Source organism: Neovison vison, chromosome 9, assembly GCF_020171115.1.
Source record: "Neovison vison isolate M4711 chromosome 9, ASM_NN_V1, whole genome shotgun sequence".
Classification (NCBI taxonomy): Eukaryota; Metazoa; Chordata; class Mammalia; order Carnivora; family Mustelidae; genus Neogale; species Neogale vison.
In genome coordinates, this window is record NC_058099.1 from 85186325 (window position 1) to 85205996 (window position 19672).

At 45.9% G+C, this 19672-nt stretch overlaps 1 protein-coding gene across 3 annotated transcripts in view; it reads right to left on the reverse strand.

Annotated features, from left to right (window-relative positions):
- The window catches only part of PCSK5 (proprotein convertase subtilisin/kexin type 5), a 449573-nt gene that overhangs the window by 22990 nt on the left and 406911 nt on the right, over positions 1-19672 (reverse strand). The window contains exons 28-34 of one of the 3 annotated variants that reach the window (XM_044265870.1): positions 17095-17172; positions 12710-12793; positions 10753-10948; positions 7020-7237; positions 5756-5992; positions 2540-2770; positions 861-1038 (exon numbers count right to left, since the gene is read on the reverse strand). In XM_044265870.1, the coding sequence (XP_044121805.1) occupies positions 861-1038; positions 2540-2770; positions 5756-5992; positions 7020-7237; positions 10753-10948; positions 12710-12793; positions 17095-17172 (1222 nt within the window). Of the gene's footprint in view, positions 1-860; positions 1039-2539; positions 2771-5755; positions 5993-7019; positions 7238-7374; positions 7402-10752; positions 10949-12709; positions 12794-17094; positions 17173-19672 lie in introns of those variants that run through there. The other 2 variants (XM_044265871.1, XM_044265868.1) reach the window with 2 other exon arrangements.

The window sequence follows — 19672 nt, forward strand, 5'->3', positions numbered from 1 at the left end:
GGCCTGTAATCTACATCTTTCTCTGTACTGGAGATTCCTAGGGGCAGAAAAAGGAGGACTCCCGTCAAATCCTCTTTCAAATATGCTGGAATCAGACCTTCTGATAAATACACTTAAAGTTTCTCCTAGCAAAAAAATTATAGAGTTCTTATTTGTGACGTGCTTTTAGGAGGATACATCTATGTGTCTGGGTTGCTTAGGGCACCTAAACCTGTACGTTGTAGATTTATGGGGGTGTAGGAGGTTGGAGCATTTGTGGCGTGTAAGTGGGAATATTTAATTGAAAATTTTCCCTTTGTAAAATTGGTGTTCCGCATACCTGGGTTAGATCTCACCTAAATCTGATCAGAACAAATCCTAATGCAGAAGAAGAAGAACCTATATTTATGGTTTCAGACTTCTCTAAGGGAAGAATGCTTTGCCTCTGCCTTTACCTTCAAATTGGTAACGATGTGTGACCCGTGATTCTAACTTGATGATCGACCCTTCATGTTATCTCACTGGGTCACTCTGCCTCTCCCGTGTCCTCGTCCATTACTATGAACTAGCTGAAATCTTTTTTTTTTAAAGATATTTATTTATTTAAGTAATCTCTGCACCCAACATGAGGCTTAAACTCGTGAACCTAAGATCAGGAGTCAAATGCCGTATGGACTGAGCCAGCCAGGTGCCTTTCTAGCTGAAAGCCTTTAGAGATCAGTAGATCTTGGGTGGGCTCTCATCTTTATTTCTTCCTAGCACTAAGACTTCAACCCGGTGTTATATAACTTAGCTTCCTCATCTGCAAAATGGGTTTGCTGGTAGTGCTGCCTGGAGTGGTTTTAGGGTTAAACGAGGGAAGCATGTGTTGAGCGCCTTACCCTTCCCTGCACTGCAGCAGGCACTCCTTTTCCAGCTGGAATGAGCCTGGGTGGCAGGAGAGGCACTGTGTGCTGTGTCTCCCTTCACACGTCCTACAAGAGCTGTGGCAGGGGATACATCGGTGGCTGTCCTCATCAGCGTAGTAGCCCTCGGGACAGTCCTGCACACAGGTCGTGTCTGCCAAGGAAGGAAAAGAGTCTGTTTTGGTATCAAGTATGTCGCATGTCTGCAAAACCTCCTCTGTGCTCGCCATGGTTCACCATGGCAGGAGGGGAGGATGCAGGAAGAGTGAGACAATGTCGTTGAGAGTGTCTTGCTTCTCAGGTTTCCTGGGTTAGGGAGACAGATGCTAACCCTTTCTAGGTCATCAATACATTCATCTCTTCCTTCCCTCTCTCCCACACCCCTCCACTGCTCCTTCTTCTAGCTGAGTGAACTTTGTTTCATTTTCTTTCTTGCATACGTGTGTCAGCCCAGTCACCTGGAAACCTGAGGGCATTGATTCACATCAGTGATAACCTTCCAGTATGATCTGCTGGAGGTAGCTAACCTCAGACCACACCAGATTTCAGAAGAGTCATTTATCTCTGGATGCAAAACCCAGGGGAAGTTTTGATGAGGGGCTGCTTATCTGCATGATTGTAAAGTGTCTTTCCACACACTGCTTGTTACTCGCAACGGAAAACAGTAACTAAGCAGCAGAGACCCTGGCCAGCACTCTGAACAGGTGACCACAGCATCACGGGTGAGGGGCAGGTGACATCCTGGGTCTCCACGGGGACATGACATCACCTGTGGAGTATTCTGGCTGAGAAAGCATCATCTCCATCTAGTCATGGGAAACCTCACACAGACTCCCATAGAGGGATAGGGACCGTATTCTTCTAAAATGTCAATATTCTAGGGGCTCCTGGGTGGCTCAGTAGGTTGGGCCTCTGCCTTTAGCTCAGGTCATGACCTCAGGGTCCTGGGATCGGGCCCTGCATCGGGCTCTGCTCAGCAGAGAACCTGCTTCCCCTCTCTCTCTGCCTGCCTCTCTGCCTAATTGTGATCTCTGTCTGTCAAATAAATAAATAAAATCTTCAAAAAATAATAAAATAAATCATCAGTATTCTATAGAAAAAAATGTCTGTGGAAATGATTCAGATTAAAGGGGGCTACAGAGGCCCAGGAACTGAAAGCAATACCTGATTGGAGACGGGATCCTGTTCTCAGGGGAAATTGCCAAAATTATAAAACAGGTGATATAGTGAAGTACTGAAGTTAAATTCACTTGCATCGACAGCCATACCATTGCTATGTCAAAAAGCATCCCTAGTTGTAGGAAATACATATTAAAGTATTTATGCGAAAGGAGCCACGCTCTGTGTATCACATCCCCAGATGGTCGGGAAGAAATTTATTGTGGATGATGTAGGCACACACGTTGAAAGAGATGAAAGCGAGCTCACAAATGATGAAGCATACGGGGTATCTGATTAGCAGTGGGCGAGGCGGGTGAAGGGCACATGTGTGGTGTTCTTTGTACTTTTGTCTTTTCTGTAGTTTTGAGAATTTTCCAAATAGGAAGTGAAAAATTAGAAAGACACCAAACATCTACTGGGTGCCAGGTGATATGGAAGGTAGTTTCCCAGATGCAGGGGAGGAGAGAGCCCGCCTCAGAGGACACGTGACTCACTGAGAAGAAGATGGTCCCTTAGGCAGGCGTGACACTGGTCCTCGGCAGGCCCCGTGCAGTGGAAGCACTTGGCATGGCAGGGCTTGCATCCTGGAGCCTCTCCGTCCCAGTACTCAGAGGGAGCGCATTGCTTGTGAGGCACACAGTCCCCGTGGTGGTTGACCAGAAGACCTTCCTGACAGGTCACACAGGTCCCGGGGGATGAGCAGGTCTGGCAGGACTTGTGACAGTCTGTGGGCACAAGACCAAGGGGGAGAGGATCAGGGTGTACCTGGAAGGCGTGTTCACACTTCTTCCTCCTTCCTTTCAGAGATTTCTAGGACTCTGGACTAGGGCATGGGGCACCACCAAGTTGGGTAGAGCCCTTGGACTCTGGGTAGAGCATTCTTGTCAAATGAGAAGAAAAATGGCTGTTTCATCTCTGTAGTATCTAGAGAACCCCTGCTTGCCAAATCCAGAAATATTAGACTCAGTGTAGTTACCAGAACTGCAACAGAATAATAAGCAGTTCTGTAGGGTGTGGTCACACTCCGGTCTGTGGCCTGCTCACCCCATAACTCTAACTGCCGTCCTCCATTAATCCTTCCAGAACACCCTGCGCTTATCACGAACAACAGTTGTTGGGATGTATTGTAATAACCTGTGGATCAAAAAAAAAGGCCTCTTGTATTCCAGTGAGAGGACTTAGCTTGTAACAGGCACTCAGTAACTTTTTGTTAGTTAAAATCAAAACGGTTCATTCCTACCTTGGGGTTTTAGCCATTGCTGTTCCCTCTGCCTAGAGTATCTGAGTGGTTCTTCTCGATACATATTTGGATATCTTCAGGCTGCCTTTGCTCTAATTTCAACTCCATCCTGCCCAACTTCCTGTTCCCCTGCCCTAACTTTTCCTTTTGACTTATTTTTTAGGGTCTGTCTTCCATGTGCTCAAAGCACATGGGAGGCCCCCAATGAGTGTTTACTGAATAGAATAGACACCTAGAGCAGGACATTGAAGCTGAAGGTACCAAGTCACTTGGCTGGAAATGGACGGGGTTAGGAGTTGAACTGGGGAGCTTAATCAGAGCTCCTGCTATTTTTGCCCCAGTGCCTTGGGATAGGTGTGGGATTCTTAGAGGTGCCTCTGCTGTCTCATAGAGGATAATTTGGGGGATCCAAATGGATCCCAAGTCCTGTGGTTCTTGGAGGAGATCCTTCTTACTTCTGGATGCTTCTCCACATCTACCTAAATCTTAAGTTTTCAGGTCAGGTCCTTTATTTCTTCTCTCTGGAAAGTCCGGTGGTCACTCTATTTCTTCTAGTACCAGCTTCCCTCAGCCTGACTTGGGACTGGTGGAAGGAGTCATTGCCTTGCAGGAAGAGCCTTCAAGTTAGTTCCCAACAGTTGAGTTGGTCTGAGGGGAGCCCAGACATCCATATATATATGAAATAGAAAATATTTATTTTTTATATATAATTAATATGTATTTAAATATAATTTATACTTATATACATATTATATATAATTTAAATATAAATATAAAAATATTCTATATTAAAATATATAAATATATATTTTACTGTATAATATATAAATATATTATAAAATATATTTTACTTTATATAGTATATATAACATAAATATATATTATATATAACAAAATATATAATAACCATATTATTAAATATAACTAATATATTTATTATATAATATATAAATATATATATATGTGTGTGTATTTTTTTTTTTAAGCTCCCCTGGTAATTCTAATGGGCAACTAGGGATGGGAGCCAAGGGCCTTTCTCAATGAGAAAATTAAGTCAGGTAAGTCAAGTAAATGAGGCCCACAAAGTTCTCTGTATGGCAAATCACCAGTATTATTGAACGCCAGAGAAAGGCCATAAATTGAGCCTCAGTTCCTGTCCAGGAACAGGCATGAACGATGGCATGGCAGCCTTTGGCTGAGTTGCTGAACTTCTCTAGGAAACTGGCCCCAACCTCTCTCCCGCCCCGTCTTCTACCGTGTTCTAGTCCATGGTCTTTCCTGGGGGGGCACGGACACTAAAGGGTGCCTTACAGCAAACCCACAACGAGGTGGATCCAGATCCCAGGGCTGGAGCAGGAAGCTGTCAGGAGTCGGCTCTATCCCCACGTCCTGTGACATGGAAATCTTTCTTCTGAGTGTGTTCTAGAACATGGCTGCCCCGGGTTTCTCCTGCCCCAGGCGCTCACCCTCAAGCTCCTGCTGCTGTTGGGACCACCTCTGCAGAGCTGCCTAACAGTGCCTGCTTGGTGGCGACATGGGCCAAGTTAGCCCTGGCTGCCTAGCGGGAGCGAATCGCTGGGACTCTGGAGGGGTTAGCCCAGGACATTCATTTAATGGAGAATTCTAATGATAGACCATTTATTTTTCCTGTTCTGTGGCCAACCGTTGATACCTAGGGAAAACATAAGGAGGCATCAATGAGAGCAGATCCCGCCTTGAACGGGTTGGGGTTGATGCGCTGAGTGTGGCAGGTGTCCCAGGGCAGGACCTGCTGAAGCAGGTGAGGAACCAAGGAGGGTCACCACAGGGAGCAAACTGATGAGGGATCCAAGAGGCACCAAGAACACCCCCCCCCCGCCCCCCGAGGCACAGCTTTCCCTATGCTGCTGTCGCCCCTTAGCAGCTTCAAGGTTTAAGAAAAATAACCAGGGGCGCCTGGGTGGCTCAGTGGGTTAAAGCCTCCACCTTCAGCTCAGGTCATGATCCCAGCCAGGGTCCTGGGATTGAGCTCCGCATCGGGCTCTTAGCTGAGCAGGGAGCCTGCTTCCCCCTCCCTCTCTGCCTCCCTCTTTGCCTACTTGTGATCTCTGTCTGTCAAATAAATAAAATCTTTAAAGAAAAAAAACCAAGACACTTCCATTGTGGGTGACTTGTGAAGGCTCGTGTCTGCTGCGAAGCTTCACGCGGGAGTTCTTTTTGATCTCGGATCAGAGCCTGTGTTGGGAGGAGGGTCAGCCTGACTTGTTCTCAAGAAAAGTTACCTGGTCAAAGCTGATGAACGAGTCATTTAAAATTAATAATGAATTAGAGCAGATTCAAAAGTCTGCTTTCTTGAGCCGGAGGGAAACGGGTGGGATGACAGCTCTGGGGCTGGAACCCCGCAGACCCCAACACGTGCTTTGTCTCAGCAGACACCCCTGTCGTGGCGGGTGCCCTGGGGATGCCTGGTCAGACTCGTGCAAGCCTTTACCTCGGCAGTCCTTAGTCTCCTTCTCATAGTAGGTTCCCACTGGACACTCGTCCAAACACCGTCCATCATAGAGAACCAGGGATGGCTCGGCACAGAGGTCACAGTCATCTGCCGAGGGGCCACTACACTCCAGACAGTCTTCGTGGCAGGGGATGCACTCGCGTGTGTCCTCGTAGAAGCCGCGGGGACAGGACTGATGACACACATCCTGGTACAGGAAGGACGCAGGCATACACTCTGCAGGGAGTTGGAAGCAGCAAGTTACCCCCTCGGGCACGGGAAAGAGGAATTCCTTCCTTCTGGAGTGGGCCAGCCTGTCCAGACCCCACTGACTCCTACTAGAGTGTTCCGTGTCCCATGTGTGTGCCCCGTGCCAAGCCTCATGTCTCTAAGCTTTGGGAGAGAAGACCATATATGGTGGCCTGGTGTTGGATTTACAGCCCGAAATGATCTGCCCCTTAGAGGTGTAAAAAAATTGCAGTGATGGGGTAGACCAGCTATGGAAGAGATGCTGGAGGTTTTGGTGAAAACCTGAAATGCGGGCTGTATTCAGTGCAAAAGCAGTTTCAACATTCTTGCATTAGTTACGCTTTCATTCCCTGGTAGGGTAGACCGGCGACATACACATAATCACTCAGTGGGAGGAATGCATTGTGGGTTTCTTTCATTTGTCTTCATTCTCTTATTTGGGGGGGAAAACCAAGAAAACACTTTGGGTCACACCAAGAGAATCCCTTTGATGGAACAGCATCATTCAATGGGTCTTACTCTGGGGAGGAGATCAGCCCGTCTTGGAGGTAATTCTCGAGAAAGAATTCCTAGCCAGAGTGCTCTCCCGAGTCTGACTGTCTTCGCCTGAACTTCTCTTTCCTACCTTTTATAACAGTTGCAATTCTCTAGCTCCCTCTGTTTCCTTAATATCAGCCTCCCTATGAGATTTTGCGCGCAAAGAGGCAGGAACTACGGGCTCTTGTCTGGATTTCCAGCAGCTGAGATGACCCCTAAGTGCTCAGGACCCTTGTGTGGGAGAAATCCCACAGAAGCAGGGCTTTCATTTGTCTTTGCTTGAAGCATCTGTAATGGCGAGGCTTTAATCACAACCTTGATTTCCTCAGTGATGGGCAGGGAGGTGGATCTATTTCAGTAAAGGTAAGGAGACTGGTTCCCTCCATTTTGCATGGACACCTCCTCCCCCATCCCCATAGTCGGTCCCCAGGAGCGGTGGCTTGGGAGAGCCACACTCCCCTGGGATGCTCCCACATACCTTTGCACGTCTTCTCATGGATGCAGTCCTGACACATCTCAGGGCAAGCCTTGCACACCCCCTCCACGGCCACGTGCCTCTCGGGGCAGGCTTCCCGGCATGCTCCCTGGTGCAGGGTGAGGCTTCCTTGGCAAGAGTGGCAGTTGGTGGCATTTCCTTCGCAGGTTCTGCAAGGAGAGCTGCAGGGCTTACATGTGCTGTCTTCTGCGTAGAAGCCCCTGTGGGGAAGACAGAGCACAACTGGAGACACTTTCCAGCTGGGGAAATGAGTCATGCCTGCTGGCAGAGGGCTTGTGACTGTAGACGCTGGGAGGGCGGCTGCCACGGTGGGGCAGAACGAGGCGGTCAGATTTACGGAGGAAGGAGGTGTCAGAAGTCACATCTGGGAAAAGAAAGATGAATAGGATCGGTATTGTCCTTGTGAATGTGGTTGGTTTGAAAGCCACTTTTTTTTTTTTAAAGATTGATTTTATTTATTTGACAGAGATCACAAGTAGGCAGAGAGGCAGGCAGAAAGAGAGGGGGGAAGCAGGCTCCCTGCCGAGCAGAGAGCCCCATGCGGGGCTCAATCCCAGAACGCTGGGATCATGACCCGAGCTGAAGGCAGAGGCTTTAACCCACTGAACCACCCAGGCGCCCGAAAGCTACTTTTGTTAATGTGTGCATAGTTCAGCCACCTTCTGGTTTCCCTATTTTGTCTCCCAATTTTTATTTTTATTTTTATTTTTATTTTTATTTTTTTAACAACGAGATCTTTTTTTTTTTTTTTTTTTAAAGATTTTATTTATTTATTTGAGAGAGAGAGAGTGTGAGAGAGAGCATGAGCGAGGAGAAGGTCAGAGAGTGAAGCAGACTCCCCATGGAGCTGGGAGCCTGATGTGGGACTCGATCCCGGGGCTCCAGGATCACGCCCTGAGCCGAAGGCAGTCGTCCAACCAACTGCGCCACCCAGGCGTCCCTTTTTATTTTTTTTTAGAGATTTTATTTGTTTATTTGACAGAGAGATCACAAGCAGGCAGAGAAGCAGGCAGCGAAAGAGAGGGAAGCAGGCCGAGCAGAGAGCCCGATGCAGGGCTTGATTCCAGGACCCTGACTGAGATCATGACCTGAGCCTAAGGCAGAGGCTTAACCCACTGAGCCACCCAGGCACCCCTGGTTTTTATTCTTTATTCCTTTTTTAAAAATTAGAGCCTTATGTTAGAGTAGAAAATGCTTTTTATCCAATACATTTTTAATGAAAAAATTTCATTTACTAAATTACTGAATTTAGTCTTTAATATAAAATGTTCATTTATAATTAAGTTAAAAAGTTACTTTTAAAAAGCTCAGGTTTAATGCCCTATAAAATTAGAACCACTTTTGTTTTCGGCTGCTCTCAGCCAGTCTCCAGGGGCTTCTTCCAAACACACGTGTAGAATGTTTGAACACAGTGTCAAAGATATTTACAGCACAAACATATCCTACAAATATACATATATATATATATATAAATATATATATTTCTATGACTGACTTTCTTTCAGGTGGAGTCTGGTGTCTGTATATATTAGACCTCTTGGTGATTACATTATCGTGCCATAGATTAATACTGACTGGTGAACACAGGAAGTATGAAAACCTCAAACTTTTCAAATAGATTTGGAAGATGAGGAAAATATAGACAATTCCTTGGAAGAAAAAAGCTGGAGGAAAGAGCTGGAACATGCAGAAGCGGGAAAATCACAAACCAGTGTAGAGGATATGGACTTCGATGTCCTAGGTATCGATTACAGGTGTTTTCTACAGTTTTCATTCTGTTTTGTCAGCTGTTGCTATAATAGTGCAAAATACCCCCAAACTCATCACCCGTGTGTCTGTGGGAGGGCAGATCTAGGCTGAGCTTGTTTTCAAAGAGGCATATGTCATTGTAGGGGAAGCCTGTGTGCTTCTCGGTACGTGCTACTCAGGCGTGTACTCTGGGGGACAGAGGCTGCACCCCGAGGTAACCCTCAATTCTGGTCTTCCTGTCTCTTTATCTTCCCTGGCACAGGGACCTCCTGGGGCACATTCTTCTCTTAGCCATGACAGAGAACAAGAGGGCAAGTTCATCCAAGCAAACAGGTTGTAAAGCTCTGCTTCCCTTCAGCTAACAACCCGTTGGCCAAAGCAAATGAACTTGCCCGAAGTCAAGATCAAGGCAGTCCATTCAATGTCTGTGGAAGTTGCTGCAAAGTGATAAGTAGAGGCCATAGGTCCATGGAAGGGTGAAGAATTGTAGCAAATAACTCATCTACTAGAGTCCTTTTTGAATCAGTGCCCATGAGGCATCCTATACGGCCTCTTGACCTGACGTTTTAATGAACTCATTCACATCTGTTTCCTCATTCCTTCAGCCCTTCTTGTATTTATTCAGGAAACAAAAATGTACTGAATGTTTCAGGAAGAAATAGGACAGGGGTGAATCAAGTTTACCTATCTTATGTAGTTTTACAGAAGAAAAATCGGAGAAGTAGTAGTTCAATAGAAGAGAGGGAACCAAATTGTATCCGGATGAAAGCTAAGACCAGACTCCCTTATACAGTAGTATCTTAGCTTTCTGGGACCACATGGAGAACCTTCAGTTGATTATAACTAAGCTTCTACTGTCAATTCTTACATCTAGCAGATGCGAACTATTTATCTGCAGAACAGAATTGAATATGCTTGGCTTCTCCACTAGCCTGGAGGCTTCTCGAGTACCCTGACTGGTGTTTGCACCTACAGGATCTGCCTCACTAGCGGATCCAGAAACTAATGAGCTACTTCTATCATAGGTCTTGTAACTCTAGCATCAAGTTCCTTTAAACAGTGGGAAATTTCTAATTCGTCCAAATAGATTCTGTTGGTCACTCCCCCAGACTCCTTCCTCGCCTCCCTCTTTCCAGTCCTCCGGGCTGTCAGTGTTTGATTTTATTTGGGTGTTCGGGGTGATCTTGTGTAGCCGAAACTGATCCTTCTATTTCCATCCTTCTGGCCAGAGATCATTTTTGGAGCATGGAAGGGATGCATTCTGGCTAATGAGATGTGAAGGGAAGTCGGTTTTCTTTCCTTTGGAAAAGAGATGGAGGAGGGGAAACGTGCCCTTTTCTGTCTCTGGTTGTTGCTGTGTAGGGTGGTGAGGTTTGGACATGGGGCAGACAGCGTGGCTCAGGGGCTCAGGGGATGGCACGCTGAAGAAGATACAAGAACAAAATGGAAAGATTGTGGGTCTTTAACGAAGTGTCGGTCGCTGAGGTAACCAGTGCTGGATTTTAAGCTTTTTGGTTCATGCAATGAAAAACCCCACACTGTCTCAGTCATTCTACTTAGAATTTATGTTGCTCGTCACTGGAAGTTCCCAGATGGAGTTTTCCAAGTGCCGTTTCCACTTCCTTTTTACATCCTGGAGGTGGAACCATTGATGGGGAGAGAAAAGGGATTATAAAGGACTGAGGAAACCATAAGGAATCAATAAATAATTTAGCAGGTCTGATTCTGTATTTATTATTTATACCTCACACCTCACCTACTGCAAACATTTAAGAAGAGATTCCTGTATTTGCAGCCCTATTTGGCTGCTATGGCCAATAGTGATGTCATTCAGAGTCCAGGGGGACACATCCCTAGGCTCTGTCACCGGGGATGGGGAGGTGTTCCTGGTCCAAGAAGGAATTGCCCTCCAAATGCCATAGGGGAATGCACCAGAGCCGGACGAGAAAGACAGAGGGACACTTACTCAGGGCACCTGGTGTAGCACCTGCCTTTGTGGAGGACGAGAGGGAAGTCTGGTGATGTCTGGCACTTTCTGCAGAGATCGGCTCCAGAGCAGGAGACACAGTCCTCTGTACAGTTCTCGCAGCTTCCACTCCTCGCCGAGGGCCACGTGCCTTCGGGACAGGAGGAGACACAGGCCTGGGCCAGCAGATATGTGCCTAGAAACCCGGGGAAGAAGGCAGAGTGGACAGAAGGTCATCCTGTGTCTGGTCCAAGGGCACTTGTGTCTGCACAAAGGACGGATGACCCACAGCAGCCCAAACTCCTTTTTGGAGCCTCTGCAAAGACCCAAGGATGTTGACTATTTCTGACAATCGCAAGTACTTATGAGTGATTTTTGGTCTCCCGCATTCAGTTTGATCACCAGAAAGGAAATCAACAACAGAGGTTTTGCCCGTTTCTTTCTTTCTGTTTTTCGCATTTATTTGAGAGAGAGAGAGAGAGCGAGCGCGCACAATGGGGGTGGGGAGGAGCCGAGGGAGAGGGAGAGGCAGTGGGACTTGATCCCAGGACCCCAGATCATGACCCAAGTTGAAGACAGATACTTATCTGACTGAGCCACCCAGGTGCCCTCTTGCCTTTTACTCTCCTACTGATACTGGTGCAGATCTCGAGGGGGCTTCCTTCTGTCCAGTTGGTCTGTTAACACCTTTGTCCACATGTAAGGCACACGTGCAGCCCTCTAGAGTATATTTTTCTGCTTCTGGAAGCCTCTCCTGCTAGGCCGCTAACCCAGTGGCAACTCTTCCATCCAGCACCACCTGGCGTGGACGGTCTGTTTACTTATTTTTAATTGAAAAAAATCAGATAGCATCATTATTGAAGAAAACTTTTGTAAAAATCACTCTCCATTCCCAAATCCCAAGAAAATTCCTTCAGTTTTTGGTTGTAAACGTTTATATTTCATAGGGGTAGAGTCAGGGCACACCTGAAATATTAAAGTTTGCATCCCATCTCACGATGAACACTGCGCCTTCCAACACCAAGACTGCTTTCATGGTCACTTGTAATTCTTAAATTCTCACTGTTAATGAACCATGTTCATAAAATATCCCCCGAATTCAGGGGAGTTGCTATTTCTGATGTTTTGTTATTACGGACGATGAAGCAGTGCATCTGTTGACCTGTTAAGTTGTTGTATTTTGGATGGGGCACCTGGGTGGCTCAGTCAGTTGGGCGTCTGTCTCCGGCTCAGGTCATGATCCCAGGGTCCTGGGATTGAGCCCCGCATCAGGCTTCTTGCTCAGCGGGGAGCCCGTTTATCCCTCTCCATCTGCCCCTCCCCCCCCCCCGCTCTCTCACGCTCTCTGTCAACTAAACAAACCTTAAAAAAAAAAAAAAAAGTCGTTCTTGGGTTTTTTTCTCCCCTAAATTCAGAAATGAAGAAGGAAAGAAGAAGTAGGGTACTTACCCTCCCCCAGAATCTCTACCCTCAGTTCTCTTGTTTTGGCTAATGTACTTTCAAGAGTAATGGAACCTCTAGAAATGTCCGATACCCAGAGACCCAGAAAATTCTGTGGCCAGATCAACAGATAACTTCATCATACCTTTGGATAAGAACACTGGTGTTTTTCTTTTCTCTCTCTCTCTTTCTTATTTGGTCCTTTGAAAGCTAGTTTTGTGTGTGTTTGTGTGTTTAAGATTTTATTTTTAAGTAATCTTTATATGCAACATGGGACTCAAACTTACAACCCCGAGATCAAGGGTCTCTTGTTCTACCAACTGAACCCGCCGTGTGCCCCTGAATACCAATTTTTTTAGAGGTCACTGTCTGGGTCCTGGCATTTTCCCAGAGGAGCCATTGTGATAGGAACAGTGAGAACTGGATCAAGTCCTGCAAAGCTTTTACATAAAGATGTCACATGAGTGACAGTGAAGTGTCTGGGCCACGGCCACCTCCTGTCATATTCCACACTGACCTTTTGGACATGAAGTGCACAGCGTCGCAGACTCATTGCAGGTTTTACAAGAAGGATGACAAGGCTGGTGTCCTCTCAAAATGTCTGTGTAGGGACAGAAACCCGAAGTCAGTGTTACAGCGTTGGAAAGGATCTCATGCGTCATCTCATCTTCCTGCCCAGAATAGAATCCCTTCAGTTTTGCATTGGCTAAACTCTGGTGCCCACTCATCACCCGTGCGGTGGACTTTATTCATTTATTCATGTATTTCATTCTTTTTTTCTCTTCCTTTCAATTGATCATTAAGACATGGTTTGCAAACTTCCAGTGACAGGATAGCCTTAAATGCAATGGGGTTGTTTAATCTAACAGGTGTTCCTTCTTTCACATATTAAAAATCTGTGGGAGTATGGGCTTGTGGGCATGCGTCATGAAAGAATTTTCTAGTTAAAGGTCATCACTTCTTTCCCCAAGAGTCTTAGATGACCATTTCTCTTCACTCCAAGATGATAACAGAATTCATTGTGTCTTTGTGGAGTAACTTTTTCTTTTTTTCTTTTCCTTCCTCCCTCCCTTCCTTCCTTCCCTCCTCTCTTTCCTTTTTTTTTTTTTTTTTTTTTGTTCTTTGGAACTAGGTTTCAAAATCCGTCAATGTTTGGGTTTCTGTGTTCTTCAGAGTGACCACTGTGGAATGCAAACCTAAATTGATCTCTCAAATCATCATTAAACATTCACTAATGGAGCCACCTGCGAGTTTTCTGGTTGGTCGGGTGGTAAGCAGGCCATCCCCGCTCAATACCCATCCACCTGGGAAACATGGGAGGTGTTTCTCTCTCCATTTCCCCCCAAGAGCACTCCTTCGATGACCAGGCTTTTCCCGAGAGTCAGCAAGTCCGCGGGACAATTTCAAAGACCTACAGAACAGCCTTGTTGACATCACTCCATGAGGACATGAGATCTTGACCAAACCTCAGGAGCTGCTTGGGAATCAGCACGAGTCTCACGGGGGACAATTAGAAAAAAAAGACCTAGCTCAGGATGTGGGATAGGAATGATCTGGACCCCCAGTCGACTGTTGGCATCTTATGACTGCCCCCTCCCCTGCTTCTGGCTCCTTCCAGCCCTTCCGAGAGTCGGTCTGACAAAGTGGGTCCTGTAGGCACACCTGCCTTCAGAGCCCAGCTGTGCCACTTCTGGGAGAGTAACCATGGATACGGGAATTAAACTCAGAGAATCCTATTTTCCACGTCTCTAGTATGAGAGCCAATGATCGTTCCCTTATAGAACTGTCGTGGGACGAAAGGAAACTGTATAACACACATACACAGCGGCTCAGTAAATGCTAGACCTCCTGCTTCCTTCTTCCCAGTTTCCTCCTTGGGTACATACCTCCCCATTTCCCAAGCTTCGGCTTTAGTTCTCTCTTTTCTTCCCCTGTTCCATACCTGGAGTGGCCCTGGGAGGCAGTGCTTGGTTTCTCCGAAGGTGCCATGGTGAATAAGCTGCTGAGATTAGCTACTGAGGAGACTAGATCCCCAGGTAGGGAGGTAGACAGATTGGCATGGAGGTGGATACACATGTATAGACATAAAGGATCATCCTGCCACGCTAAGTGGCAGTTCTCTTCCTAGTCTGGAAGGAGAAACATGCCTTGGTTTTCCAGGAGACTGACTCACTGCTGCACTCTACCTGGGCAGAGCTGTTAAGAGCTCAGTTAGCCTTGGGCAGAGCAGAGCCCAGCGCAGGATTCCCGCAAAAGACAACAGGAGGCTCCACAAGACCAACTGTCTCCCCGAAGGCCTTTTTAACCTGACAGCCTCACTTAATCCAAAAGAGAAGGCGGCAGAGTGAGCAACAGGTCCCTTGCCAACATCAGTCCTCGCTAATCCCCAGAGAGATGCGGATCAAAACTGCAGTGTGAGAGCATCTCTCACCCATCAGCCGGGCGAGGCTGGAGAAGACATAGCCAGCGTCGGTGAGGACGTGGAGGAAAGGGGACGCTTGTGCACCGGTCACAAGTGAGGGGTGGGGCTGGAGGTGGGGAGAGCCACTGTGGCAAACAGTGCGGAGGGTCCTCAGAAGATGAAAAATGGAGCTACCCCACGATCCAGCCATTCCACGCTGTGTATGTAACTGAAGGAAATGGAATCACTGTCTTGAAGAGACGCCTGTTCTCCCATGTTCATTGCAGCCTTGCTTACAAGAGCTGAGATACAGAAACCAGTGAAGTGTCCATAGATGGGTGAATGGATCAAGATGTGCTGTATGTGTATAAAGGAGCACCACTTGGCCATAAAAAGGAAGGAAATGTTGCCATTTGCAACAAATGGATAAGTCTTGAGCATTAGGCTAAGCGAAATATATCAGAGAGAAAAAGACAAATACTCTGCGATCTCACTTATACGTGGACCTACAAGGAAACCAAACTCTTACAATAGATTGGTGGTTGCCAGGGATTGGGGTGGGGTGGGGGAATGGGTGAAAGGGGACCAAAAGGTACAAATTTCCAGTTGTAAGACGATTAAGTACATGGTGTCTACAGCTAATACTGTTGTATCTGGGGAAGTTGCTAAGAGACTAGCTCTTAAAAGTTCTCGCCACACACACACACACACACAAGGTAACTGGGGTTGGTGGGTGTGTTAACCTTATGGTAGTAATCATTCTGCAATATATACATATATCAAACCATCACATTATATTCGTTAAGTGTGACAATGTTACATGTCAGTTGTATTTCAATGGAACTGAAAAAACATAATGGCTGAGAGCAGTTCTTAAAAAATAATAGCAAAATAATATTTACCAGACACCTTGACAGTCTTTAATATTATTATATGTCTAGGCCAGGGGTTGAATTTTTTTTTGACTCAGGGTTTGAAACTTTTTGTTTTATCTTTTTTTTTAAAATTTTATTTATTTAAAGATTTTTGTTATTTATTTGACAGACAAAGATCACAAGTAGGCAGAGAGGCAGGCAGAGAGAAGCGGGGTTGGGGGGAGCAAGTTCCCCACTGCGCAGAGAGCCCGATGCGGGGCTCCATCCCAGGACCCTGGGATCATGACCTGAGCCAAAGGCAGAGGCTTTAACCCACTGAGCCACCCAGGCGCCCTGAAGATTTTATTTATTTATTTGAGACAGGGAGAAAGCACATGACTGAGCACACAAGAGTAGAGGGGAGGGGAGGGGCGGAGGAAGAGGGAGAAGCAGGTTCCCCATACAGGGGAGCCAGAAGTGGGGCTCTATCCTAGGACCCTGGGATCATGACCTGAGCAAGAGGTGGCAAACATTTAACTGAGCCACCCAGGCACCCCGATTTTATCATTTTTATACTAAAGTTTTTTATTTAGAAATGAGTTTTAATGACTTTTCTCACATTTTTGTAATATATCTACACATGTATTTATAATTACGCATCTCTCACATTCTGGCAGCTTGAGATTTTACTGGGACACACTAGATACAAAGATTCTGTAATGTCAGGGTATGTCCACCAGAGGGTGCTCTGTACACAGTTAACAGCAATTAAGTGTGGGCAAGGGATCATTGCCAGCCACAGGTTTTTATCCTAAAAGATTAGTGACTTAATCACAAGTACTTGACTTTGATCATAGTTTTTCTTTTTTTTCCACTCCAGAAATTCTGGACTGGACAAGACCTCAAAGGGAAAAAAAACAAAACACCTTGATCAAGAAAATGTAGTGTCTGTCCTTTAGAAATGACTATAGCTAAACAATATAAAACAGGAGTTTTATTTAAAGCAAACTTTAAAATAAGCAATACTCACACAGTTAAAAAAAAAAACCCAAAACTGAAGAAAGGGAATATATCATAAAGCATCCCTCCATCATTTCTATATAAACTGTATTTATTCACCTTGTTTATCACATTTGTTTTGTTTCTGGTAATAATGTATTTGGGGGCCATGGCACATAAAGAACCCCCTCATTCTTGTTTGTGACTCCACAGCATTCCATTGCATGGGTATATCAAACTTCATTTTTCTAACTGGTAACCGTTGGTGACCATTTAGTTTTTGTTTTTGGGTTTTTTTCCCCCCAATCTCTGCTATTTCAAATACTACAGCAGTGACCGGGAAGGCCAAAGGTGCTTTTCCAGGCTATTACAGATCTGCAAGGACAGAGGCTTTTCTTGAGCGCCTCTCCAGATATAACCAGTCAGCACATCAGGAACGCCCTTACATGTTCCAGAAAGCTTCACGGCTGAATTTCCTCCCAGTCTCTGGCCTCTGAGCACCAAGTTGTGGTTACCACCTTCCTCCTGTTTTTGTCTGAGGACTTCTGCACCCCTATTTGCTCCTTATAGCTCAGCTTCTCTGGTTGGTTTCTAGGTCACAGAGGCTTTTGATGTGGTGTGATGGTCTTTTCCCTTTTTCCCTGTTACCTCTTTTGATTTGAAACTTCCGCCGTCGCTTCTGTGGAAGGCTCCTCGCCGAAGATGGGCTTTCAGTGGGCCCGGGCTCTTTTTTATTAAAAAAAAAAAAAAAAAAAAGCATTTCATTTTTTTAATGCAAGAAAGATAAAGAAGGTTACTGTTGCCTATCACCCAGAAATGTGGGGTGGACATGAGCACGTGGATTTCCCATCTTCATATTGAATGTGGGAGTAGAATCATGTCTGTGTTTGTGTGTGAAATCGTTTACGTCTTCTCTGTATATAGTACCGATCCTACATTTTGCATTTTTTAAAAAGATTTTATTTATTTATTTGACAGAGAGCACAGAAGCAGGGGGTGGGGAGCGGCTGGCAGAGGGAGAGGAAGCCCCATGTGGGACTCGATCCTAGGACCCTGGGATCACGACCTGAGCTGAAGGCAGATGCGTAACCGACTGAGCCACCAGGCACCCCTGAATTTGATATTATAAATTTTATAGTCATATTCTCTTGCTCCTAAATGTCTTTGTATACACTATTTTAAATGGGTGATGTATTTGGATGAAACAAAATCCACTTAATTTTGGGGGGTTGTTATAAATGGAGCTGCTATGGACATCTTTATACACAGGATATAAAGGACCTTGCTTGGCTCCTAGGCATCTCAGCTACCACTCTTTGCTGCCTTCTTTTCGGGACTATTCTTCCCCAATCTAGCACACCCCCCAAAATACTTGATTTTGGCAAGGAAGACTGTTTTGAAAGTGAACTAGTGTTTCCTGCGTTAAAACTGGGTCAGGTTAAAGGGCTGGGGAGTAGTTTAACTTTTATTGTGTCCTCTTCAGTCCTGGGAGCTTTATGTGTGTTCTCGCATTTGATTCTCAGAATGACCTTGGCTGAAGTAGTTCCATGTTCTTATTTTATGGTCGAGGGAATTAAGTTTCGGACAGAATGAGTAACTTGTTCAAGGTCACACAGCTAGTAGAGAGCAGAGCCAGGGTTTGAATCCTGGTATGCTTATCTCTAAAGCCTATATCCACTAGAGAGACTTTTTGTAATTAATTTGGATTTTAAAATAGTTTGGTTGAGGTCAAAGCAGTGGTGTACCGGTAAAATGGCTTTTTGGAACATAAGACAAAAAACTTGACTTGTAGTGTTTGCTGATTTCCGTGGTAAATACGCCCATCATAGCCAATGGTTTAATGATCCCCTATCGAAATTTCTGGGTATTTTACAATCAAGGCAAGTTCAGATGTGTGGTTCCTTCAGGGATCCTGTGGGCCAAAGGTTTAGTCATTTCCTCATCCAGAGTCCCGGGTTTTCTTCACTGAGTTCTGATTGGATAATTAAATAAAAATGAGGTCCTCATTTATAAGCGAGGCAACTGTATATATCTACAAAGTCCTTCTGAAAATCAGATTTTCGTGGCATCTTTAAAGCTCTCGAAGATTCAGTTACACACAGGCAGTGTATCTCCCCACCGCTGAGATTTATTTTTTGCACATGGCTCAGTGTTTGTGAGGGACTCTGGGAGTCCAGGCTTCCTCAGGGCACAGGAATCAAGATCAAAAGACAGGCTGGTGAGAAATTGTTAGGATGTGGTCAAAGATAAAAAGTTAATTCCCCGCATCTGCGCTTTGTAGATTAAACTACCCTCGGACTATGTCATTAGAGCCTGCTACAAACACGGTTTTCATCGATGATGGAAAGAGGTGGGTAGGGGAAATGTGCGGGAGTTATTCCTAGGACTTTCCGGCACCACCAGGGGGAAAACCACTTAAGAGAATCCAAATGATTTAACAGTCATAGAGTAAACCGTTTCCATTCCCAACAGTGGTTTCAGGAAGGCAGCTGAATGCCCCAACATTTTCACCCACGGTCACCCTGTGATGCCCGGGTCACTGTGGAAGCCATTAGTGGCCTGTTTCACATTGGGTCTGTGGCTGCCACGTGGGGTTATTGGACTAGGAATCTCCAGAGGATATTACTGACTAGAACAGGGGATCTGGGAGGGATCCGTACTCTGGTGCGAGTGATTCTTTGCTGGCAGGAAGAGCAGAGCTGGGCCGCCATCTTTGGACATTACTCAGCCTGGGCTGAAGGACTTGCCGGGCATGGTCCAACGTGTAGGGAACTCGCCATCCTCAGACTGGGGCAGGAGGTGGTCCCACCGTGTGCATAATTAGCAAAGAATGATGGTCCTCTCATTCTGAGCAGCCACCTTATTAAGAGAGGGGTTCAGTGAAGTCCAGTTGGATTTTTATTTTAAGGCTATTTCCTCCCCACATGCTGGCAAAGGCAATGGGGGCAGTCGTAGTCTTTGGAGGCAAAGAAAAGCTGATTGTTTCTGCTGGGGGGTGGTGTGGGTGAACTGAAGTTTGTCCCATTTTACCTTCCTTATGTGTTTCCAAGACCATGTTGAAAAGCACAGCACCACCTTGCTGAGAGCCCCTAGGCAGCTCTGTTCTTTTCAAATCCTTCTGTACATTGTCTGGGCTCCCACAGAGTTGACTCAGGATGACTGCAACCTGCTTAGCATCATCGTAAAGGGATGGCTAATTAGCGACTGTTTTCTGGAAACTTCTGCC